The sequence below is a fragment of the Spermophilus citellus genome (assembly GCF_964194105.1).
Source record: "Spermophilus citellus genome assembly, chromosome: 14".
In the NCBI taxonomy this organism is placed as follows: domain Eukaryota; kingdom Metazoa; phylum Chordata; class Mammalia; order Rodentia; family Sciuridae; genus Spermophilus; species Spermophilus citellus.
The window spans coordinates 42,950,219-42,972,970 of record NC_138194.1 but is presented as its reverse complement, the minus strand read 5'-3'; the positions used below and the strand labels follow the sequence as shown (position 1 = coordinate 42,972,970).

Below are 22,752 nucleotides of genomic sequence, written 5' to 3'. Positions count from 1 at the left end.
TTTTTTGGCAAAAATTTGACTCTGTATACGGGGTAAAAATGGGAGTTCATAACCCACTTGAATCAAACTGTGAAATATGATATATTAAGAACTATGTAATGTTTTGAACGACCAACAATAAAAAAAATAATAAAAAATAAATTACAATACTGGATTGAGATCAGAAAAAAAAAATTGACTCTGGATATCACTATGAGGAATTTTCTAGAAAACTAAATTTAATTTCTTAAAGAAAAGTTGACCAGATAACTGTCTTGAGTGCCATCCTTATAAAGTCCACTCTGTCCAGAAGAGTGGACTTTATAACTGATGAATGGGAACAATACAACTACATTTCTTCTGATTAGCAAAGCACCTCTGATGTCATTTCCTTTTCTCCTCCTGTTTGTGTGACTTGAATTTTAACACAGTTTTATGCAAATTAAGACATTAACCACACAAGTGACTTAGAATTTCCAGTCCCCTAGTTTAAGATACCTTACTGCCTTCAACTTAGAAAATAAAAAAAAACAACTGCTGAGTTCTGGTGTGGCAGAGGTGAGTAATAATAAAGGAAGTATTGCAAGTGTGTTGACATATAAGACAGTTTGCAGACGAAAACAGAGTAGCTCTCCAAGTGAGTATTTACAAATTAAAAGGAATGGAGTTCTGCTTATTAATGCATTCTGTGTATTCAGAAATTGTCCATAAGAGATGATACACATTCACGCACTATCAAAGTTTTATTGTATAATAAGAACTGACTTTTGTTAAATGGAAAACGACCTCCTGGAATTATTTTCATATAACATTGAATGCTTCTATTATCAGGTGGTTGCAAGTTTAATCACACAAATTATTTCAAACAGCTCTTTAATACCTCACCATTGAAGCAAGTATAATATTATAAATATCTGCAGTATGTGAAGCATACATTTAGAAATCAGAAAAGCCTAATGGTTATTAAAGGTCAGGCTTTGATCTTTCAAAAATAATTGTTCCTGTCAAGCACAGTGACACATGCCTGTAATCCCAGTAACTTGGTAGGCTGAAGCAGGAGGATCATAAGTTTGAGGCCAGCCTCAGTGATTTAAAGAGGCTAAGCAATTTAGTGAGACTCTTTCTCAAAATAAAAAATAAAAAGGGCTGGGGACATAGATTAGTGGTAAAGTACCCCTGGGTTTAATCTCCAGTAACAAAAACAATAATAATAATTGTTCCCCACTAATTAATATTTTGTATTCTTAAACTCTATCATGTTTTTAACAGATTTTTTAAAAGACTTTACTATTTCAACATTTAATATTAAATGTTTGATTAATTTTTCTTTTGGCAAAGAAGAAACTCCTCTAAGTTGTAGTCATTTCACTTATTAATTAGTAAGAGTGGGGCTGGGGTTGTGGTTCAGTGGTAGAGCACTTACCTAGCATGTGTGAGACACTGGGTTCAATTCTCAGCACCACATATAAATAAAAATAAATAAAATAGCTTCATCAACAACTAAAAAAAAATATTTAAAAAAATTAATAAGAACTGACATTTGTTAAATGTCATTTTCAAAGCATATGGAAACAAGCTTATTAGTTTTCACCATAATTTTATTATTTTCAGGGATCTTATAAATTTTATTTTGTCATGATATTATTATTTTTGAATGTGTTTTTTATTCTGTTAATATTTTAGCTAATATTTTTATAACAATATTAGTGAATTGGGTAGTAGTCAAGGATCTCCAGAGAGAATCAAAAAGAGAGAATCAAATATTAGTGAATTGGGTAGTAGTCAAGGATCTCCAGAGAGATTCACGTATTCAATGATTACATTATGATACCGCTGTTGACCGGTGACGAGTCCTTGCTTCCCCGATGTTGAAGAATAACACCAAAGAAGCACGCCGAGGCAAGGTCAAAGTAGAAATTAGAAGTTTATTAAAGGACAGCAGAAAAGACTTCTCCCTGAGGAAGAAGGGGACCCAAGAGGTGGAATCCGTGGAAGTGCGGTTGTTTCCCCTTTTTGTAGTTTTGGTGATGGAATGTAGGTGGGAAGGGTTAGGACACAGGTGGGCCAAACGGGCAGGAAGGACTTTTGGGATGGGCTTATCACTTCTTGGGGATGGGCTATCTCCAAATCTGTTGGGGGCTGTTTCTTTGAGGTGGACTTTGGCCTAGGGCCTTTTCCGGACTTCATTAACATTCCATGAGTTGTCCTGTGTTTTCCCTGAGTCATTCCCAGCATGGCCTCCATTTTAGATTTCACTCGGTATTAGACCCGATTTACCTAACTACACTGACTACCTAACTTTAAATCTGGCTTCAATTATTATGACTATAGGCATTATGATTACATATTATGACTATTATACAGCTGAAACATAGTAAACTATGTTTACTTTTACTTTTCTGTTTTCCCTGTGGTTATTACTTTGTTTTATTTGCATAGTTTTCTATGCACTTATCACTAATTCAAATCTGACTATATAAACCTTTTCTCAGGATGTTTAAATGTACCCAGGGATTCTCTCAGTTTCATTTTCCAAGAAGCAGCTTCCCCTCTGCCCCTTCCAGTCTGAACTGGTTTTCCTCCAAGTCTAGTGCAGCTATCATCAGAGTTCCTTTCATTCTCAGGGAGTGCTTTTCTTTGCCTCTGTATTTACCATAACCAATAAATTTTAATGCGGGATCACCTATTTCCTATAATCAATAAATTCCTATACCCTCTCTATTTGGAAACCCCACTCTAAAAGTTTCCTGAGAAAGGATAGAAAGAGACTTGAGACTTTAATTTGTTGTTGTTACTGTTTTTTTCTGGCACTGAACCCAGGCCTCATAGCAAGTGCTCTACCACTGAGCTACGTCCTCAGCCCTTTTGAGACAAGGTCCTTAGGTTGCCCAGGCTGGCTTTAAACTTGTGATCCTCCTGCCTCAGCCTCCCTTGCAGTTGGTGAATGTGTCTTTTTAAAATCTAACTTAAGGTTTGCTGTATGGGTACTAAGTTACAGTTAGATGGGAATAAGTAGTTCTGCTGTGCTGTTGCAGAATAAGGTGACCATAGATAATGATCATATACTATATATTTTAAACAGCTGAAAGAAAGGATTTTAATTGTCTTCATCATAAGGACTTGATAAAGGTTTAAAGATATAGATAAGTTTAACCTGATTTAAACCTTATATACTGTATACATGTATCAAAACCTCACATGGTAGGTACCCCATAAATATTTTGATGCATCAGTTGAGAAATTAATTTATTTTTTAAAATTTTTTTAAATTTAGATTTTCTGGGTATAAAACATGAATTGAAACTTTTCCCTTCTCCATTTTGTACATAGGAATGAAAGGGTAAAGTTTCTAAGCTGGAAAGCTTGAATTAAAATGTAAAAGATTAGGTATTATTAAGTTCCTCTGTTACACCCAGATTCCTGAGATAGTTAAGACAACTCCCTACTGGCCATTCAGCCTAGGGCCCTGTGCAGTTTGTCACAGGGCCTGAACCAATCAGTTTGAATGTGTACCCAGTTTAGAAGTGACCAATCACCCCTGCCCAGCCTGTTCCCGCCAATGAATGGACTAATCATGTATCAGAGTTGTTGTTCAATTTTCCCCCGCCTCATGATGATTTGTTCTGATGTATGCAAAGCCCCCCACCCTCTCCAAAAAGTGTACTTAAGCTCTGCTTGACCTCTGCTCTGGGCTCTGGGCTGCTCTCCCTTCTTGAGTGAGCACGGAGCCCCAGCACGCTGGAACGGATCCCTAATAAATCCCCCTTGCCATTGCATGGAGCTAGTCTCGTGTGGTCTCTCCTTCTCCGACGCTTCACCGGACCCTTACAGGATGTTATTTCATTCTAGTTTCAACACTGCAGTTGAAAAATCTAAATCTGATTTTTTTTTATCATGTAGTTTTTGTTTTTTCTCCTTGTCCATTTTTTTTTCTGAAATTTCTGAAGTTATATGTCTCAAGTTTATGGTTCTGGGACCTCTTAAGGAGAAAACTATTCATGATACTTGCTGATGACATAGACAGACTTACAGACTTTATTAAAGGGGGCCCATGGCAATAGATACAGGGACCATTGCAATGGAATCTTGCTGTGTGTTAGAGGGATTAGACACAACAGTAACTCCAACAAGATCAAGTAGTGATTTATAATGAAGGAGCAGGATAGGGCTGTGTGGCTGGAAAATTACAGTAGAAATGGGAAAGGGATTTCTGCCTAAACCAACTAGATTGGATTATTGCTAAAGGCAATAGGGTGATAAGATATTGATGACAGTCAGATAACAAGGGTAGAAGGTTTTCCTTAAACTGACTTAGCAAGATTCTTGCTCAAATTAGGACAGATAGGTAAGCACTCCTCTCCCTTCTTAAGGTCCCCCAGCTAGATCTGAAAATAGAACTAGCAAATACAAATTAATAGAGAAAAAAGCATATGACTTTATTAAGCTTTATATGGCATAGGAGTCTTCAAAATGAAGACCAAAAGAAACTTGAAAACCTGTGCATTTTTATGCTAAGTTTGGTGAAGTAGATAGTCATGAAGAAGCATGATTGGACAAAGGAGGTATGGTCTAAGGGAACTTAGCAAAACCAATTTTTCATATTATTCTCTGTGTCTTCAGAAATAAAGATGTTCCTTCAACAGGATATGGAGAAGGCATCTCTCATGTGAGGGACTTGTGACCTATTTTGGAGGAAGGTCAGAATTCTGTTTTATGACCTACTTCAGGGGACAACAGCAGGGAAGTCAGACAGAATTTCATGCTTTTTCAATTTTCTCAGATTCCTTCAGCTTAAAATACTCAGTATGACAAGGTGGCATAATTTGGAGAATATTCTACAACCTATAATCAGAAAAACTGAAAGGAGCCTGAACAAAGTTTTGGTCACATAAAAGTGTCTTCGTCAATCCTTGATAAGCCTTTTCAATCTGTTCTTCAGTCCTAGAATTTTTTCTTGAAATTGCTTGTTGATTATTTTCTCATCTGTTTTGTTCTTTTTCATTTGCTTTCGTTTACTTAAAACTTCTATTTTGTTAGAATTTCTGCACTCATCATCTAACATGTTTTTTCTGTTTTCCTTCTTTTTGCCTTTTTACTATATCAACTATATCTGTATCAATTTTATCTCCTAATTCTATATTTTCATTCATTTCTGTTCTCAAATTTTTAATTTTCAATGAAATTTTTTGTTCCCTAAATGCTCATTGTAAGCTAACCTATCTTGTTTCTTGTTCTTTTACCACACTGAGGACTTTATAATCTGTGGGGTTTGATGTTTTTGTTTGTATGTTTTGAAAGATTTTCTCATAATTCTTTTGTCTCTAAATTTCTTTGCTTATTTTTATTCACTGTCTTCCATGTAAGAGGCTTTCCTTAGATTCTAGAAATCCTGATTATCCTCTGATGTTTACAGATTGTCCTCTGATAGAAACTATAGAGCTATTTGGGACCTCTGAGAAGAGAGGCTTTTGTGGGTTTTGAGCCTCACTATAAGGAAATCTGGATGAACTGTTTAGTTGAGAAACTTCCAGCATTGTTACCTTAGAGTCTTTTACTCCTGAGCTTGTGAAATAACTTAGAAGACTCTTCTAATTTCATGTAGGGGAAAGGCCTTACTGCTAGCACTATGAAAACTAGTGTTGAAAGGCATCTTGAAAATTTACCTGTATTTGAAGTAATTCATTTTTTAGTATATTGTCACTACCTCCATCTGTGCCTGTTTTCTCTTCTTCAAATAAATCTGCTGTCTTTCCCTTAAAAGGAGTGAAACATTTGTCTCACTGTTCAAAGAAGAGAATCTGAAGATCTGAATATTTGTGGGAGAGGGGTGGTTGTTGTTTCTGGGTTTGAGGAGAGGGGTGTTGTTTGCTTGTTCAGTTCTGGGGATTGAACCTAGGGCTTCATGAATGACAAGCATGACAAGCTTCCAGATACCTTATGTCCCAAATCCTTAGACTTTGGGGGATTCTGCAGCATAAATCTGATTGCTTCTCAGCTTTCACCACTACCTGTTTAGGTTTCAGTTTTCTCATGGCTGAATAAGTCACTTATCACTCATCTTTCTTTTTAGCTTCTAAATATTTGATGATGTGTTGCCTCTCCCATTCTTCTCATTTTTGTGGGTTTATGTCATTAAAAAAAATCTCGGGCTGGGGATGTGGCTCAAGCGGTAACGCGCTCGCCTGGCATGCGTACGCCCCGGGTTCGATCCTCAGCACCACATACCAACAAAGATGTTGTGTCCGCCGAGAACTAAAAAATAAATATTAAAAAATTCTCTCTCTCTCTCTCTCTCTCTCTCTCTCTCTCTCTCTCTCTCTCTATCTCTCTCTCTCTCCCTCTCTCTCCTCTCTCACTCTTTAAAAAAAAAAATCTCCTTTAGGGTAATTTTATTGGTGTTTTAGGACAAAGAAAACAAGTGTTTACTATCTTTAATCAAAAACCTGTGTTTAGTTCCTAAGTATTAAATACAAATGTGGCAATTGTTTTAACCCTTTCCCCCAAAAATATTTTATTATTGAGACTATTATTAAAAATATTCCATTCACATAAATATGCAATACTCTTCTGGGCACAGTGGGACACACCTGTAATGCCAACCACTCAGGAGGTTGAGGCAGGAGAATCACAAGTTCAAAGCCAGCCTTAGCAACTTAGGAGGCCCTAAACAACTTAGTAAACTCTGAGGATGTGGCTCATTAGTTAAGCCCCTCTGAGTTCAATCCCTCATACAAAAAAAAAAAAAAAAAAAAGCAGTACACACTTAATAATTAATTTCCTAAGCTAAATATAATTTAAGCTATACTCCATCAGGTATTTATTGCTATCTCCTATGATTCATTTTTTCTAAAATATAAATTGAGAGGTAGCTAGTACTGTGTTGGGCAGCTTTGCATAGCTGTGACCATAATACCCAACAGAACTACTTAAAGGAGGGAAAGTTTATTTCATTTCATGGTTCCAGAGAATTGGTCCATGGTTGGCTGAGTCCATTACTCTGGGCATAAGGTGAGGCATTAGAGCAGAAGGGCATGGTAAAGGAACACTGATCGCTTCATGGTGACCAGGACACAGAGAAGATGATCCCTTTCAGGTCAGAATCCCAGAGACCTACCTCCTCTAGCCACACCCCACCTGCCTACAGTTACCACCAAGACCATTCAAAGTCAGATGGACTGATTAGATTACAACTCTTGCAATCCAGTCATTTCATCTCTGAACATTCCTACATTAACATAAGAGCTTTTGGGAGACACTTTATATCCAAACCATAACAAGTACCCACCCCAAAGTAATGTAAGTACTAAATGTGTAATATCTGTCAATCGCTGAAGACAGTGCCCGACACATAGAAAGCAATGCAAATAAATTAGGTTCCACTAAGTGTCCAGAACTGGGAATGTAAAGTTAAGAACAAGACAACCCTTTAGGAACTTAACCTTGTGAAGTTCAATGATAAATAAGAAAACAATGTGAAACCTATGTAAAAGAATTATAATCCAAAGTATAAGATGAATACAGAAGAAATATTAGTACAAAGAATTAAATCTTTATGTGACAGAAATCAAGGGGTATGCGCTTTTGTAAACAAATTATTTAGACTTAGTTCTTTATTTAATGAGTTTTTTGTAGATATACTTATAAAATAAATAAGAATTCTTGAAATAAAGTATTTGTCATGCTTTAAAAGTATTGATTACAATAACAATTATATTGATTATAAACAAAAAATTGAAAATTGAAAGAGAAGAAAAAATAAAAGCATGTTATAGAGTGAAATCAATCCAAACTGCTTTGTTTTTAAATTTTTTAATTAGAAAAAAATAGATTAACCAGGCGAGGTGGTGTACTCTTGAAATGCCAGCAGCTCAGGAGGCTGAGGAAGAAGGATCGTAAGTTCAAGGCCAGCCTCAGCATCTAGGCCCTAAGAAACTCACCAATATCCTGTCTCAAAATAAAAAAGGGCTGGGAAGGGGCTGGGGTTGAGGCTCAGCAGTAGAGTACTTGTCTAGCACATGTGAGGCCATTCCATTATTGAGACTTATTAAAAATATTCCATGCACCACATAAAAATAAATAAAGGTATTGTGTCCAACTACAACTAAAAAATAAATATTGAAAAAATAAATAACAAAGGGCTGGAAATGTGGCTCAGTAGCTAAGTGCCCCAGGGTTCAATCCCTGGAACCAAAAAAAGAAAAATAGATCTTTTAAAATATCATTTTTTTTTAAACCTACAGATGTATATCTCAATTCCATCTGGGCACCACAAAGGCAGAAAGAATACACAGCAATTATTTTCTTTGACATCCTAATGAAAGATTGTTTCTTTTAAATCTTTATAAACTACTAAAATAAGGTGTTTATTATTTATGCAGTAACTTTGTTCCAGCTACTTAGCAAAGCATTTAAATACTTGTCTTTGAAAAATATTTAAAGATGTTATAAAATCATATTCAAACAGAGTGTGTGTGGGGGGGTGTGCACGCACACCACGTGCCTACCCAGCAGTTGAACCCAGAAGCACTGTACTTCTGAGCTAGATTCCCAAACCCTTTTTTTTTTTTTTTTTTTTTTTTTTGCCAAAGGATCTAAGTTGCCCAGACTGGGCTCAAACTTGTGATCCTCTTGCCTCAGCCTTCTGAGTAGCTGGGATTGCAAGGCTGCATCACCATGTTGGCAAAAACAATTACGTTTTTAAATAACAAAAGTAATAGAAATGTTGCTGATTTTTATGTCCTTAAGTTCTTAATTTTTCTGTTTTCCAAATTTGTTATAATCTGTACTTATTATTTATAAAATTTAAAAATATGGGAAAAGTATTAAATTTTCACTTTAAAGTCATAGATGTGATTTAGATAAAGAATTATTTGTTGATAATTCTCAGTGGGCACAAGAAATAAATTTTTTAATTCATTGTTAAATTTATTTGTATCTTTTACAAAGGTAAGGACAGATAATAATTGAGTTCCCAGTATTTTGTCTAAGCTCAGGAGTTTACACTTGTTATTTTGTTATTTATTATACTTTTTTCAACAAGAGTTATACACACGCCTGGCCACACTGATGATCATATGGCTCTACTCTTAGAAGAGGAAAATGCCCTCTTTTCTGGAGATTGCATTCTTGGGGAAGGAACAACTATATTTGAAGACCTCTATGATTATATGAACTCCCTGAAAGAGTTATTGAAAATCAAAGCCAATATTATATATCCAGGTGGGTAATTTTTTTAACCTAGAAAGTTGTTCTTACCAAATGATGAAGGCTCATTTTCCTTAAATTATATTCCTAAGTTTTATTTAGCCATATAGTTAAATTTAAAGACAAGGCCAAGAGTTACATTGATAACCTCTTAAAAATCTATGAGAATTATTTTTCAGCATCTACACAGCTGTTGATAGAACTGTTAATTAAAAACAAAATAAGCTTATATTAGAAAAGGAATATTTTTTATCCCATAACTTCCCATCATTTTTATTTTTTTTTATTTTTTTATTATTTTTTTTATTGGTTGTTCACAACATTACAAAGCTCTTGACATATCATATTTCATACATTAGATTGAAGTGGGTTATGAACTCGCAATTTTACCCCAAATGCAGATTGCAGAATCATGTCAGTTACACATCCACAATTTTACATAATGCCCTATTAGTAATTGTTGTATTCTGCTACCTTTCCTATCCCCTACCATCCCCCCTCCCCTCCCCTCCCCTCCCATCTTCTCTCTCTACCCCATCTACTGTAATTCATTTCTCTCCTTGTTTATTTTCCCATTCCCCTCACAACCTCTTATATGTAATTTTGTATAGCAATGAGGGTCTCCCTTCATTTCCATGCAATTTCCCTTTTCTCTCCCTTTCCCTCCCCCTTCATGTCTCTGTTTAATGTTAATCTTTTCTTCCTGCTCTTCCTCCCTGCTCTGTTCATAGTTGCTCTCATTATATCAAAGAAGACATTTGATATTTGTTTTTAAGGGATTGGCTAGCTTCACTAAGCATAATCCGCTCTAGTGCCATCCATTTCCCTGCAAATTCTATGATTTTGTCATTTTTTATTGCTGCATAGTACTCCATTGTGTATAGATGCCACATTTTTTTTATCCATTCATCTATTGAAGGGCATCTGGGTTGGTTCCACAGTCTAGCTATTGTGAATTGTGCTGCTATGAACATCGATGTGGCAGTATCCCTGTAGCATGCTCTTTTAAGGTCTTCAGGGAATAGTCCGAGAAGGGCAATAGCAGGGTCAAATGGTGGTTCCATTCCCAGCTTTCCCAGGAATCTCCAAACTGCTTTCCAAATTGGCCGCACCAATTTGCAGTCCCACCAGCAATGTACAAGAGTACCCTTTTCTCCACATCCTCGACAGCACTTGTTGTTGTTTGACTTTATAGTGGCTGCCAATCTTACTGGAGTGAGATAGTATCTTAGGGTGGTTTTGATTTGCATTTCTCTGACTGCTAGAGATGGTGAGCATTTTTTCATGTACTTGTTTATTGATTGTACATCCTCCTCTGAGAAGTGTCTGTTCAGGTCCTGGGCCCATTTGTTGATTGGGTTATTTGTTATCTTATTGTCTAATTTTTTGAGTTCTTTGTATACTCTGGATATTAGGGCTCTATCTGAAGTGTGAGGAGTAAAAATTTGTTCCCAGGATGTAGGCTCCCTGTTTACCTCTCTTATTGTTTCTCTTGCTGAGAAAAAACTTTTTAGTTTAAGTAAGTCCCATTTGTTGATTCTTGTTATTAACTCTTGTGCTATGGGTGTCCTATTAAGGAATTTGGAGCCCGACCCCACAATATGTAGATCGGAGCCAACTTTTTCTTCTATCAGACGCAGAGTCTCTGATTTGATAGCAAGCTTCTTGATCCATTTTTGAGTTACTTTTGTGCATGGCGAGAGAAAGGGATTCAGTTTCATTTTGTTGCATATGGATTTCCAGTTTTCCCAACACCATTTGTTGAAGATGCTATCCTTCCTCCATTGCATGCTTTTAGCCCCTTTATCAAATATAAGATAGTTGTAACTTTGTGGATTAGTCTCTGTGTCCTCTATTCTATACCATTGGTCCACCCGCCTGTTTTGGTACCAGTACCATGCTGTTTTTGTCACTATTGTTCTGTAATATAGTTTGAAATCTGGTATCGCTATACCGCCTGATACACACTTCCTGCTTAGAATTGCTTTTGCTATTCTGGGTCTTTTATTTTTCCATATGAATTTCATGATTGCTTTCTCTATTTCTACAAGAAATGCCATTGGGATTTTGATTGGCATTGCGTTAAACCTATAGAGAACTTTTGGTAATATCGCCATTTTGATGATGTTAGTTCTGCCTATCCATGAACAGGGTATATTTTTCCATCTTCTAAGATCTTCTTCTACTTCTCTCTTTAGGGTTCTGTAGTTTTCATTGTATAAATCTTTCACCTCTTTTGTTAGGTTGATTCCCAAGTATTTTATTTTTTTTTTGAGGATATTGTGAATGGAGTGTTTTTCCTCATTTCCGTTTCAGAAGTTTTGTCGCTGATATACAGAAATGCCTTTGATTTATGCGTGTTGATTTTATATCCTGCCACTTTGCTGAATTCATTTATTAGTTCTAGTAGTTTCTTTGTAGACCCTTTTGGGTCTTCTAGGTATAGAATCATGTCATCTGCAAATAGTGATAATTTAAGTTCTTCTTTTCCAATTTTTATGCCTTTAATTTCTTTCGTCTGTCTAATTGCTCTGGCCAGTGTTTCGAGAACTATATTGAATAGAAGTGGTGATAGAGGGCATCCCTGTCTTGTTCCGGATTTTAGAGGGAATGCCTTTAACTTTTGTCCATTCAGAATGATGCTAGCCTGAGGCTTAGCATAGATAGCTTTTACAATGTCAAGGTAAGTTCCTGTTATCCCTAGTTTTTCTAATGTTTTGAACATAAAGGAATGCTGTACTTTGTCGAATGCTTTCTCTGCGTCTATCGAGATGATCATATGGTTCTTATCTTTAAGTCTATTGATGTGGTGAATAACATTTATTGATTTCCGTATATTGAACCATCCTTGCATCCCAGGGATGAATCCTACTTGATCATGGTGCACAATTTTTTTGATGTGTTTTTGTATTCAATTCGCCAGAATTTTATTGAGGATTTTTGCATCTAGGGTCATTAGAGATATTGGTCTGTAGTTTTCTTTCTTTGAGGTGTCTTTGTCTGGTTTTGGAATCAGGGTGATGTTGGCCTCATAGAATGAATTTGGAAGAGCTCCCTCTTTTTCTATTTCCTGAAATAACTTGAAAAGTATTGGTATTAATTCTTCTTTAAAGGTTTTGTAAAACTCCGCTGTATACCCATCCGGTCCTGGGCTTTTCTTGGTTGGTAGTCTTTGATGGCTTCTTCAATTTCATCCATTGATATTGGTCTGTTCAAATTGTGTGTATCCTCCTGACTCAGTCTGGGCAAATCATATGACTTAAGAAATTTATCGATGTCTTCACTATCTTCTATTTTATTGGAATATAGGTTTTCAAAATAATTTCTAATTGTCTTCTGTATTTCTGTAGCATCTGTTGTGATATTGCCTTTTTCATCACGTATGTTAGTAATTTGAGTTCTCTCTCTTCTTCTCTTCGTTAGCATGGCTAAAGGTCTGTCGATCTTATTTATTTTTTCAAAGAACCAACTTTTAGTTTTGTTAATTTTTTCAATAGTTTCTTTTGTTTCCATTTCATTGATTTCCACTCTGATTTTAATTATTTCTTGCCTTCTGCTACATTTGGTGTTGCTTTGCTCTTCCTTTTCTAGGGCTTTGAGATGAAGTGTGAGCTCATTTATTTGTTGGTTTTTTCTTTTTTTGAGGAATGACCACCAGGCGGTGAATTTTCCTCTTTAAACTGCTTTCATTGTGTCCCATAGATTCTGATATGTTGTGTCTGTATTTTCATTTATCTCTAAGAATTTTTTGATTTCCTCCTTTATGTCTTCTGTAACCCATTGATCATTCAGTAACATATTGTTCATTTTCCATGTGATGTAGGATTTTCCCTTCCTTCTTTTATCATTGATTTCCAGTTTCATTCCATTATGATCCGATAAAATGCATGGTATTATCTCCACCCCTTTATATTTACTGAGGGTTGCCCTATGGCATAATATATGGTCTATTTTTGAGAAGGATCCATGTGCTGCTGAGAAAAAAGTATATCCATTTGATGATGGTTGATATATTCTATATATGTCAGTTAAGTCTAGGTTATTGATTGTGGTATTGAGTTCTATAGTTTCTTTATTCAACTTTTGTTTGGAGGATCTGTCCAATGGTGAGAGAGGTGTGTTGAAGTCACCCATAATTATTGTGTTGTGGTCTATTTGATTCTTGAACTTGAGGAGAATTTGTTTTATGAATGTCGTAGCACCATTATTTGGTGCATAAATATTGATAATTGTTATGTCTTGTTGGTGAATGGTTCCTTTTAACAGATTATAATGTCCTTCTTCATCCCTTTTGATTAACTTAGTCTTGAAGTCGATTTTATTCGATATGAGGATGGCCACCCCTGCTTGCTTATGAGGACCGTGTGCGTGGTATATTTTTTCCCATCCTTTCACCTTCAGCCTGTGTATGTCTTTTCCAATCAGATGTGTCTCCTGGAGGCAGCATATTGTTGGATTTGTTTTTTTAATCCATGATACCAGCCTATGTCGCTTTATTGGAGAGTTTAAGCCATTAACATTCAGAGTTACTATTGATATATGGTTTGTACTTTCATCCATGTCTGATTATTTATCCTTTTTTTAAAAAAATTTAGTTTGTTTCTCCATGATTATCTTTCCCCTCGCCCTCTGTCTTTACCGAGGCACTTCCCACTGATGGTTTTGATTATTGTTTTTCATTTCTTCCTCGTTTAGTGTTTTGCTCAAAATGCTTTGCAATGCTGGTTTTCTGGCTGCAAATTCTTTTAACTTTTGTTTATCATGAAAGATTTTTATTTCGTTGTCATACCTGAAGCTTAATTTTGCTGGATACAGAATTCTTGGTTGGCATCCATTGTCTTTCAGTGTTTTAAATACATTGTTCCATGACCGTCTTGCTTTCAGTGTCTGTGATGAAAAATCCGTTGTTAACCTTATTGGTTTACCCCTGAATGTAATCTGTCTCCTTTCTCTTGTAGCTTTTAATATTTTCTCTTTGTTCTGTATATTGGATATCTTCATAACAATGTGTCTTGGCGTTGTTCTACTGTGATTTTGTGTGCTCGGTGTCCTGTATGCATCTTCAATTTGTATATCTGTTTCCTTTTTTATTTCTGGAAAGTTTTCTGTAATTATTTCATTCAGCAGGTTACTCATTCCCTTGGTTTGAAACTCTGTACCTTCTTCTATCCCGATTACTCGTAAGTTTGGTTTTTTTATGTTATCCCATAACTCTTGGATGTTTTTCTCGTGATTTTTTACCAGCCTTTCTGAGTTGGCTAGACTCTTTTCAAGATGATATATTTTGTCTTCATTATCTGATGTTCTGGCTTCTACTTGCTCCACTCTGTTAGTGATACTCTCCATTGAGTTTTTAATTTGGTTTATTGTTTCCTTCATTTCTAGAATTATTGTTTGATTATTTTTTATAATCTCTATCTCCTGATAAAGATGCTTAACTTCTTCTTTTATCTGTTTATGTAATTCATTCTCAATGTGTTCTTTCGCTGCTTGAATTTCCTGTCTTGTATCCTCTTTAAGGTTCCATTCCATCTGTCTTAGGTGTTCCTTGAGTTCTTTATATGACCATTTTTCTGATGACTCTAGGTCCTCCTGAATATTTAGGCTGTCCTGCATTGTTTGTACTCCTTTTCTTCCTTGCTTTTTGAAGCTGCTCATGTTACTTCTTGTTCTGTTTGACTGCTGAGTTACTGTTTACTCCTATAAATTTATTTGATGCTTGGGAGGAAAGGTATTAGAAGGGAAGGGAAGAAGTCACTAAAGAGAATGAGAGTAAGCAGGTAGAATTCAAGGAAGGGGGGATAAGATAATTGAAAGGAATTAAAAGACAAAAGAAGAAAAAAAATAGGAAATAAAAAAAGAAAAAAAAATTTTAAAAAAATAAAAAATTTAAAAAAATAAAAATAAAAAAATTAAAATTAGAAGAAAAAAAATTTTTTTAATTTTAAAAAAATGTAAAACAACAAGAAAAATGAAAATGAAAGAAAAACCCAAATCAAAAAAAAAAGAAAAAAAAAAGAAAAAAAACTAATAAATGCAGTCTTAGAGTTTGATTAACTTCTCTTCCAGTAGGTGGCGCTGTGCCCACCAGGCCAAGTTTCTCCTGTCAATACGCGGGAACCAATCACTGTGCAGCAGCTCTTCCTCCCAGACTGGGCGAGTCTCCAATCCTGAGTGCCTAGGGCCTCCTCTTGTGTCTAGTCACTTCCCCACTTTTCCTCTAGCCAGGCCCCTCTCACGGGTGCCGCTCACCACAATACTGGCTACATGCCAGGTCTGCTGCTCCCGGGAGCCCTGTTTTCATGAACGACTGGGCACACTCTTCCAGTTTGCCATTCCCTCAGACCCTAAGTTTGTAGAGCTTGGGGCTGAGAATCCTCAGCGAGTTTTACTTGCCCTCCGGTAGCCACGCCCCCCGTAGCTGTCAGCACTGGTGGGAGCGGTAGTTCCGCGCTGCAGGTCCCGCACCACCTCTGATTCCCTCGGTCTGGCTATCGCGCTCACGGGAGAGCTGGGAGGGGCCCTTAAGGTTTCCCCGATGTGTGGAGAGGGAAGGCTAGGGAATTACACACCTGTAGCCGCAGGTTTCAATGAAGTTATCTCCTCCGCCGCAGTCTGATGACGTCAGTTCTCTGCCATGGTGGTATCTCTTGCAAATGGCAACAGTTCGTTTCCCTTTGCCGGGTGACCAATGCAACGGGTGGGTCCTTACTGTCTCTCCCAAGCCCCGTTTCAAACCTGTGGCCACTACCTATGAAGGCTCGGTTGGCATTTACCTCCGTAGGATCAGAAGGGCTGACCAGTTGTTTCAGCCGGATGGATTAGTGCATCCATCATTTTTATTAATTTGATTTCATTGTGGATCACATTGTAGCTTTGTAACCTTGGATTACATTTGACCTCACAATATCAAAAAATCAATAGTTTCCGTAGAAACTGTAAAATGGTATTTTTATTTCCATTCTCCAGAAGAAGAAACTTCTTGTTAGTGTCTCAGAAATCACTGCACTGCTCTGCAATATAAATCTCTCCTCCAATCCTAAAAGCTAAGAAAGGCACAACCCAATAAGAAAGCTGAGAAGAAAAAGTGGATTAGGTTACTTAATTTTCCAAGTCCATCTAACTTGCTCCTAACCAAACATCCATGGAAAGATCTGTGTGCTGACATTCTCTCATTAATTCCTAAATCTGAGGGAATAGGAAACATACACTGGAGATGGGCATTTAGATTAATGTTATGATTTAAAATGAATAGACACTTCATAGCTATTTTTAAAGAGAAGACAATAGATGTTGGATATACTCACATTGAAACCAAGTTTCCTACAAAGGGTTTTAAGAGTGTTTGCTTTAGTAAATGCAGGGAACTGTCTTATTAGCACAGCAATTGTTCACAGGTAAGTTATATTCTGTAACCATAGTTACCAAATAATAAAGCTTGCTACCCATCAGGTTCAATGCAGAGGCCTTTCTAGCTATCATCCTCACAAAAACTGTTTGGAATAGGTAATGGTATACCCATTACAATGTTGAGGAAACAGAGATTCGGAGACTTCCTTGCAGTCATGCAGCTAATATGTGATAGTCTGTTATCTAAAGCCCAGTAGTCTTTACATCATAGCAGGTTAGCCTGCTTCTAGATGTTTTGTTCCCAAATATTTGAAACATCTCTTTTACAGACTTGTATAACACATTAAATTTGTATTATTTAAAATTCAGTACAATTTAATTTTTATGGTCAAAATTTCTAAACTACTAGCCTAGACATATTCTTAAAGTGCTACTAGTGTTTTGTGAACGTTTAATAGATATTGATCACTTACATTGATCCACTTTTTACATTCCCCCTTTTTATAAGTCTTTTTTTATAAGTAAGCTTATCATAGTGGTTATGAGCACAGAGTGGTTAAAAACTACCAAATCATAATCCCAGCTCCACCTCTCTTAGTTCTTTTATTCTGGGTGGGTTATCTACCCTCCCTGTGCCTCAGTGGCTGCTATCACAAAGGGATAATAAAAATACCTACCTTATGGAGTTCTTGTAAAAATAATGTATGTTTAGCATGCAGAGCAGGGCCTGGCACATAGTGAGCACTCTATAAATATTACATGTTGTTGTTATTATGGTTGCTGTTTTTGTTGCTATACTTTATTGTTAAAATCTATTTTGTATTTTTAATAATATCTAATAGATTAGATTTTGATATAATTCTCTAAGGCTGTTTGGGATTGCACATAATTTTTAACACCTTATACTTGTAGAGCTTTCCAAATAATATGTATTTGTAGAGTTAGTATGCTTTTCCAATATATCATCTGAAGTATTTTTATATAGAATGAAGTAACTTCAGTTGTACTTAATGTTTTTTATATGGTGGAGTAATTTGTATAATTACTTTAATTCAGGACATGGCCCAGTAATCCCTAATGCTGAAGCTACAATTCTACAATATATTTCTCACAGAAATAAACGAGAAGAACAAATTCTTACATTAGTTCGTGATAATTTTGAAAAAGCATTTACAGTAACTGATCTTGTCAAAATTATCTACAAGGTAATTTTCATTTATCTTATTGGTACATACAACAAATTTCTTAGAATAAAGAATGTACTTAATTGACTGTATAGGGCTGGAGATATACCTTGGTGGTAAAGTGCTTGCCTAGAATATGTGAAGTCCTGAGTTTTATACCCAGCACTGCAAAAAATAAAAACAAAAGGACTATAAATGGTAGGTAAATTTACTACAGCCCAGGTCGGGACAAGTCTGTTAACTTTGTAGGTACTGCCACCTGTTTAGACTTGAGAGCAATAGAACATCCAACAAACAAACAAAAACTGGCCATAGTGAACAAAAAGCACTTTATTGAGCCATCTTAATTAAACCTTATATACTTTTCTCTGCAGGAGAAACTGCATCCATTTTATATTGATAAGTATTATTCTAGCGATCATTTGGTGTTCTGACTGGTAACAGAGGAGGTGGGGTGATCTGCTGGAGACAGATATTGAGATAATAGCAATGGCTGACAATGGAAAAAAATACCCATCAAAAAATATGAATAATTTTATATATAGTGAAAGAGCCCCATGCCTCCAAGTGTGATGTCTGAGCCCATCACTGAATAAATAGCATTATGTGGCAATCAAATAATTTTTAGTTTTTCAGCAAATGTTCTTTAGATATCTGCTGTGTTGGTAGAAATAGCTTAGCAGTTAAGAACATAGGCATTGGAGTTAGATTACCAGAGTTTGCAGGATACTCTGGTGCATGCCTATAATCCCAGCAACTCGGGAGGCTGAGGCAGGAGGATCACAAGTTTGAGACCAACCTTAACAACTTCACAAGGCCGCAAGCAACTTAATGAAACCCTGTCTCAAAATTAAAAAATAAAAATAAAAAACTGAGGGGTGTAGCTCAGTGGTAAAGCACCCCTGGGTTCAATTCCCAGTACCAAAAAGAGACAAAAAAATTTTTACCTGAATTTTATTTCCACAACAAATACAGCCATAAAATACATGAGATGGTTACTAAAGATAAGTTTAGAAATATAATCTGGAGCCATTTAGAATTAGGGAAGGACCTAATGTCCCTATAGTCTTAAGTCATCAAGAAACAGTTCATACTTATCATGTTTTGTTCTAAAAGAGGGATAATGATTAAAACAGCTTAAGATTTTTTTTAAATGTCATTGTCTGGAGCTGTCGGTAGAGCTCACTGATAGAGCATTTGCTTAGCATGTACTAAACTCTGAATTCTATACCCAGCACTGCAGGGAAAAAATACTAATTTGCAAAAGAGTAATGTAAATATTTAAATTGTATGAAACAGTTCATTTCCTCAAAATTCTAGAGTGTAACCTCTATATATAGGTACATAAAGGATGGGGTTTTTTTTTTCTTTTTATTTTTTTCTGACCTAAGTACAGATAGAAAAACACTTCTAACCCTCACAAATGAGTCATCAAGAAATTGCCCTGACCTAAACAAATGTCAATTCTGCATTCAGAGGTGTATTCAGAAGTGTATTCCCTGTGTGAGTGTTAAACATCTTATGATTATAGGATGGCATTAGGTATTCTAGAGTGACATATTCATTCAGCATTTGTTGAACACTTTTATATGACACACTATAAGAAAGTGCAGAGATACAAAGAAGACTATGGATCCCTGACCTCTAGGGATTTGAGGTTTAGTGAAGACACACATGTTCAACAGGTACTCGTAATACTGGCTTTATCATAATAGTTAGTGTGCATTTATTGAGACATGACTGCATGCTCGTGGACACTATCCTAAATGCTTTATACAGCTTGAGCATCCCTAATCTAATAATGCTCCAAAATCTGAAACTTCCTGAGTGCGGATGCACAAAAGGTTTTAGACTTTAGACATTTTTGAATATTCAGATCTTGTATTTTTCTACATCAAACTTCCTCCAAGTCCTATACCAAATCTGTCAAGGCACAAAAATAAAAATCATTTCTACCTAGTGAAAATTCAGGGTTAATGATGCTTGTCTGGAAAACCTTTAGAAACTTTTGGAACCTTGAAGAAGGTGCACACATTTTCTGTATCAAGATAGAGGAGAAAAAGTTACTCTAGACAGAGGGAAGGTTGCATTCAAACACAGTTAAAGATCATTATGTTTTTGAAAACTCAAAAAGAAACCACATGACTGAAGCACAGGTTGCATATATTGATGGATAGGAAAGGAGTCCCAGGAAATGAGGCAGGAAAAGGAGGTACAATCAAATCTGGCTCATTGCCAGCTAAACAAATTTGGTCTTTAGCCAGTAATCTGGGAATAATCAATTAAGGATCTGAGGTAGGGAAATCACATGATGAAATCTAGAAACTCAAATTGGTATATATAACCTGTTACTGGATCTCAGGGAGAGTTAGAGGTTAGATGTTCAGATTGGGACCAATCGATGCCTGTATTGTTGGGTGGTGATTTGATGAGTATGAAAGAGAAAAGAACCAATAGTACAATTTACTGTAAACATCAATACTAAAGAGAAGTCTAAGGAAAAATATCCAGGATGAAGACTGATTATTACAGCAGTGGAATAAATGAGAAAAGAGATCGTCAAAAGAGAGAGAGTAGCTGATTGATTTCAGGTACAAAGAGTATGCAAAGAATCCATTGCATTTTGACTGAAGTTATTTAATGATCTTGGCAAAATATTTTCAAGGAATTGAGAAATAGAGATAGTGAATTTAGACAAGAAGCTTGGCTTTAGAACTATATTCTGTATCTAAAGAATAAAAAGAATATTTGCTTTGATTTTCATTCAAGTAACAGTTGTCATTATTATATTATTTTGGCAAAAATAAGGGAAAATTATGTCATAAAGAATAAAGATATTATCATGTAACCTATATAAATAAACTATAGGGCCAACTGTCAAAAAACTGAGAATTTTTGCATTTATTTATTCCTTCATTCATAAAATATAAATGAATACCTACTGTGTCAGTAAGCTGAACACTGAAATTCAGTAGTGAACAAAACAGACACTGCTACTATTAGGCTTTAGTCTATTTTATCCATAGAAATATATAGGAATATAGTATCCTAAAGCAAGGCATTTACAAAGTGAAATTTTATAGATTATAACTATGTAAAAATGTGTTAACTTAAACTTTTTATGTTGTATTTTGTTTTACTTTAAATTTTTCCAAAAAAAGGTGTTCTTAAAAAAAAAAAAGTTTTTCCTTCACCTTTGTTCTTTTAGAATATTCCTGAGAATTTACATAAAATGGCTGAACGTAACATCTTGCTTCATTTGAAAAAACTAGAAAAAGAAGGGAAAATATGTAAGTATGTTTCCAAATTTTAACTTTTTTACTATCTGCATTTAACATATTTCTACAGATGCACTAGTTTCCTTTTAGGAAAATAGCACCCATGAGAGTTTTCCCTTGAATAACATGTTAAGGTAGAAAGACAGGCACTAGGAAAGTTGGCAGCACATGGCAAGTTGGCTACAAATTGGAGCCAGAAGCTCCCACAGGAATTAGAATCTCGAATAGTGTTCCAGTCTTCACCCATCAGAATGACACTTAAGAGTAGTACATCAAGAGGGTAGCTTCTCTTCTCCCAAACCCCAAGACCACGAAGAATTCTGCATGTGGAAGATTGGGGACCACTGTTAAGCAACAGTGAATGTAGTGAACTCAAAGATACCATAGTAGTAATTCTGTGATTGTTTACTAGTGTTAGGATAAGTTCTCAAATCAATAATCTTTATTGAAGTTTAATCCTTAAAATCAAAAGATTTTCAAAGCCTGAATATTGAGGGGCTTGGGCGTAGAGCACTTGCCTAGCACATGTGAGGCACTGGGTTCAATCCTTAGCCCCACATAAAAATATATAAATAAAGTAAAGATATTATGTCCATCTACAACTAAAAAAATTTTTCAAACTTATATTGAGCAATGAACTTACTTAAGATTGAGGGCTTTTTCAAGCCACAAATAAAATTCAGTGAATTTACTTACCTTCTTAAATTTTTACCCTGATTTTCTTTCCACAGTTAGCAACACGGATCCTAACAAGAAGTGGAGAGCTGCACTTTAGTTTCAAATTAATGAAAGTTCTGTTTTGTTTTGCTTTTAGAGGATGGTATGTTTTCTTAGATGTGGGTTATGTGGAGAGAATATAGATTGTAGAATTCAAAAATACACTTCAAAACAATGTTTGTTCTAAAATACGTAAATTGCATTTGATATCTATAGTATAGGTTTTTTAACCTTGGTCTTTTAACATTTTACCAAAAATTCAGAATCCAAGAGTTTGTCAATTTTCTGTGAATTAAATAAAATGGCTACTTTCAGAATAATAAAATTTAGCCAAGCATAGTGATGCACACCTATAATTCTAGGAATTCAAGAGGCTAAGGTGGGAGGATCACAAGTTTGAGGCCCTCATGGGCAACTTTGCAAGACCCTGTCTCAAAATAAAAACCAAAACTAGCTTGGGATGTGGCTCAGTAGTAGAGCACCCCTGGGTTCAATCCCCAGTACCACAAAAAATAAATTTTAAATTTTGGTAATTTAAACCTGATATTACTTTTGGAGATTAGTTATCTATTACCAGTTTTCAATAATACTATTTTCTCTAACTGCTTCATTTAACAGCCCAGATTTCTATATATTCTTTTCTTTTCCTCAATGCTTGTCCTTATTTATAGATAACAGCTTGTTTTCACATTTCTATCAATTATAATATGATTAAGTATTGGTTCCGTAGCTTGTGACATATGTATTTTCTTATAATGGTATCCCACAGGTGATTCATGTAAATCAATTTGGGGAATTGAAATTTATTAAATTTCCAATTTAAAGTATTATATGAATAATTTGTTTTTGTTATCCATTAGTGCAAGCAGCATACTTTCTGAGTTTAATGTTTGTCCACAGTCATCAGCTTATATATGAATTATATACCAAAAAGTTGGCTATAAATTAGATTATAATACAGGGCTTTTTATTTTAATATAAGTAGTATTCTTAAATAGTTTAGGTTCAAAGGATAGCTCATCAATGCTTATTTAATCTTA

At 35.4% G+C, this 22,752-nt stretch overlaps 1 protein-coding gene across 1 annotated transcript in view; it reads left to right on the top strand.

Moving 5' to 3' along the window:
• Positions 1-22,539, top strand: part of LACTB2 (lactamase beta 2) — a 35,353-nt gene extending 12,814 nt beyond the window's left edge. Inside the window, exons 4-7 of the mRNA XM_081266691.1 lie at positions 9,020-9,198; positions 17,590-17,738; positions 20,926-21,007; positions 21,727-22,539. Of these exons, the coding sequence (XP_081122817.1) occupies positions 9,020-9,198; positions 17,590-17,738; positions 20,926-21,007; positions 21,727-21,770 (454 nt within the window). The 3' untranslated portion in view covers positions 21,771-22,539. The remainder of the gene's footprint in view (positions 1-9,019; positions 9,199-17,589; positions 17,739-20,925; positions 21,008-21,726) is intronic.
• The last annotated feature ends 213 nt before the right edge of the window (positions 22,540-22,752 follow it).